This window comes from Aplysia californica, unplaced genomic scaffold (genome assembly GCF_000002075.1).
Source record: "Aplysia californica isolate F4 #8 unplaced genomic scaffold, AplCal3.0 scaffold00377, whole genome shotgun sequence".
NCBI classification, from domain to species: domain Eukaryota; kingdom Metazoa; phylum Mollusca; class Gastropoda; order Aplysiida; family Aplysiidae; genus Aplysia; species Aplysia californica.
This window is the reverse complement of record NW_004797647.1, coordinates 270,423-273,229: the sequence shown is the minus strand read 5'-3', so window position 1 is coordinate 273,229 and position 2,807 is coordinate 270,423. Positions and strand designations below refer to the sequence as shown.

The 2,807-nt window shown below is 39.4% G+C and overlaps 1 protein-coding gene across 1 annotated transcript in view; it reads right to left on the bottom strand.

Moving 5' to 3' along the window:
- LOC101851060 (poly [ADP-ribose] polymerase tankyrase) overlaps positions 1-2,807 on the bottom strand; it is a gene marked incomplete in the record, with an annotated part of 82,071 nt that overhangs the window by 30,485 nt on the left and 48,779 nt on the right. Inside the window, 2 exon segments of the mRNA XM_013085456.2 lie at positions 914-1,185; positions 2,238-2,314. Coding sequence (XP_012940910.1) covers positions 914-1,185; positions 2,238-2,314 — 349 coding nt within the window.

Genomic DNA, 2,807 nt, shown 5'->3' with positions numbered 1-2,807 from the left:
CCCTCCCTCCCTCCCTCCCTCTCTCTCTCTCACTCTCTCTCTCTCTGCGACCATTTTAAAAAGACGAGGGGAAAACTAGGAAGAGGTTGTTGGTACAGATTCTCTCACAGGTGGCTATTGGAGAAGGCTCCACCGTACTCAGTTTATGTTAACACATCTTGCATCAGCCGGAATATTTATTTATTTATTCATTTACATCGGTTAAATAAAAACCTAAGTTTAAATAAACCGTTATATGAGACGCATCGCAGTGAAATCAGGCGCTCATCAAAATAATGAAATCAAAGAAACATGCATTTTTCTGCTGGTTTGGCAATTTTTATCAAATTGTTGGTTTATGGCTCAACACCTTTTTATCTCCATTTCAAAATACATTTCTCTGTTAATATTTCTGAAAAATGTTCATCAAAGGCACAAAAATGTAAACATTCAATTACCAAGGACTCTCAAACTATGGGAGTCACCAAGCTTTGGAGGCCATTTTCTCACCAATTTTAACGATGAAACCAGGCGACCAAAATCTCCTTCAGTCACTTATATCTTGACTTCTATTCAAGAAAGATGGGTATTTTTTTTACAAATTTAAAGCAAGGCAAATGAATAAGCTTTTAGTTGATACCAATAAATCAAGATGCCAAAATATTGACGAGCGCCTGATTCCACCATGTTGTGACACATATTTTAAAAAGACAAGAGAAAAAGTGTGAAATGGTCATTTGTACAGGTTATTGTCTCTAACAGGCGGTCATTGGAGCAGGTTGCACTGTACTCAGTTTATCTTAACACTAGCTTGCATCAGCCCCATTATTCATTTACATCAGGTATACAACAGCTATGTCTGAATAAACCATTATATATATATATATATATAATTCTTAACTGTATATGTAGTTATGCATAAAAGCAAACAAACCGTCATCCGAGTCTCCTTCCCCACTCATTTCTTCCTCCTCATCGCTTTTTTCATCGCTGCCGGAATCACTACCATCATCATCATCACTGTCATTATCATCATCGTCCTCACTGTCATTAGAGTCCCTCCTTTTGTTTGCAGGTCGACTTGCTTTCCCAAGTTTCTCCTTTCTGGCTTTCTCTTGATTCTTTCTCTTCTTTTTCAGGCTGTCTGAAACCACCTTGACCTCAGAGAGCAAATCTGATCCACTCTGAATCAAAGTGGTGGCACATCTGGGTAAAAAAATGAATAAATAAAATATTCATAAACATTATAATCATTCTAATTTTTAATGCTGTAAGTCTAGGAGACTAAGGCCCACTGTGGAAACAGGCCTCTGTGTAGGATGTTTACTCCTCTCAGATAGTTTTAGTTTTAGTAAGTGTTTTACGGCACTTGCAACACAATAAGGTCATATAAGTGCCGAAGATTAGAAGTGTTACAAGAGAGTAACAAACACAAAAAAGAAGGAGGGGAGGTAAAGACGATAGATGTTTGATAGGAAAGAAGAAGCAAACCACACCAGAGCACCGGTCAACCACCCACCTCCTCTCAGAGAAAAATTTGGAATGGCGTAGACTGCGACTGCAAGCATGCTTGAGGCGGTTATTCTCATTACTTGTTTTCAATTTTTTTTCTTTTCAGGGGAGGGGGAAAGAGGGGGGAGGCTAGCTCTCCCTGGTTTTTGGCAAAGAAATGATTAACTCTGATAGCTTTTTGCTAACCCTGTAAAGAAGGGTTAAACCATTACAACAGTAACAACAACAACGCTACAGAGGCCCGGTGGCGGCATCTCTTTGGGGAGAATTCAGTTTCAGGGAGGTTGGACTGCCTCACCCGCTACCCAAGAGAGGCAGTGGCTCTGGCGAAGAGCACGCTCTTCGGGGATCCAAACAATTCGGAAGGATAAGCTCCCCCCCCTCCCACACAGAGACACACAACAACAACAGCAACAGCAGCAGCAACAACAACAAGAGTAACAGCAGCAGCAACAACAACAACAACAACAGTAGCAAGAGCAAAAACAACAATAACAACAACGAAAATATGTTTCGTTTTAATAGAGGTTTTACGGCGCTTGCAACTGCATAAGGTCATATGAGCGCCACAAGATTAGTGTTACAAGAGAGTAACAAACATAAAAAAGAAGAAGGGGAGATGAGGACGATAGATGTTTGATAGGACAGAAGGAGCAAACCACACCAGAGCACCTGCCAACCACTCACAACGAAAACATACATACTCTCACAACAGTACAAGAAGACACAGACAAAAAGTGACATACCCGTCGTGTTTGTTGAGAATTGCCAGAGCTAAGGGCGTGTTCCCATCTCTGTCTTCAACGTTGAAGTCGGCTCCAATCTTTGGAGAGATTTTAAAAAACTTCTCTTTGAGCAAACAGCTGGGCCCCACACCCACTAACGACTACCATGTCTCACATCCATACAACAAGATCTTGTTTTGCTTTATTCAGAACAAGATATCCTCTGGTCCTCCCAATCCTGAACAATGATGTGCAAGCTTCCTATTATGCCTTTCTGAAGAAGGACTTACTTTCAGCTCCTGTTCTTCCATCCCTGTTAGTCATATTTATATTCCCAAGATAGTAGAAGGATTCAATGTCAATGTCTTCTAATGTATAACTGCTCTTTTTTTGGTGTATCTATCTTTTGGAACTTTGACTTCCCGGGGAATCCGCAATTCAACATAATCCGATAAGCTGTTTAAATCTGAAACCTTTAGTTATATATTTATTCATTTATTCGTTTATTATTTATTTATTTATTTATTTATTTATTTATTTATTTATTTATCCGAAGGGGACATTTGATTATTTGCAGTTGTTTTCTAAAAG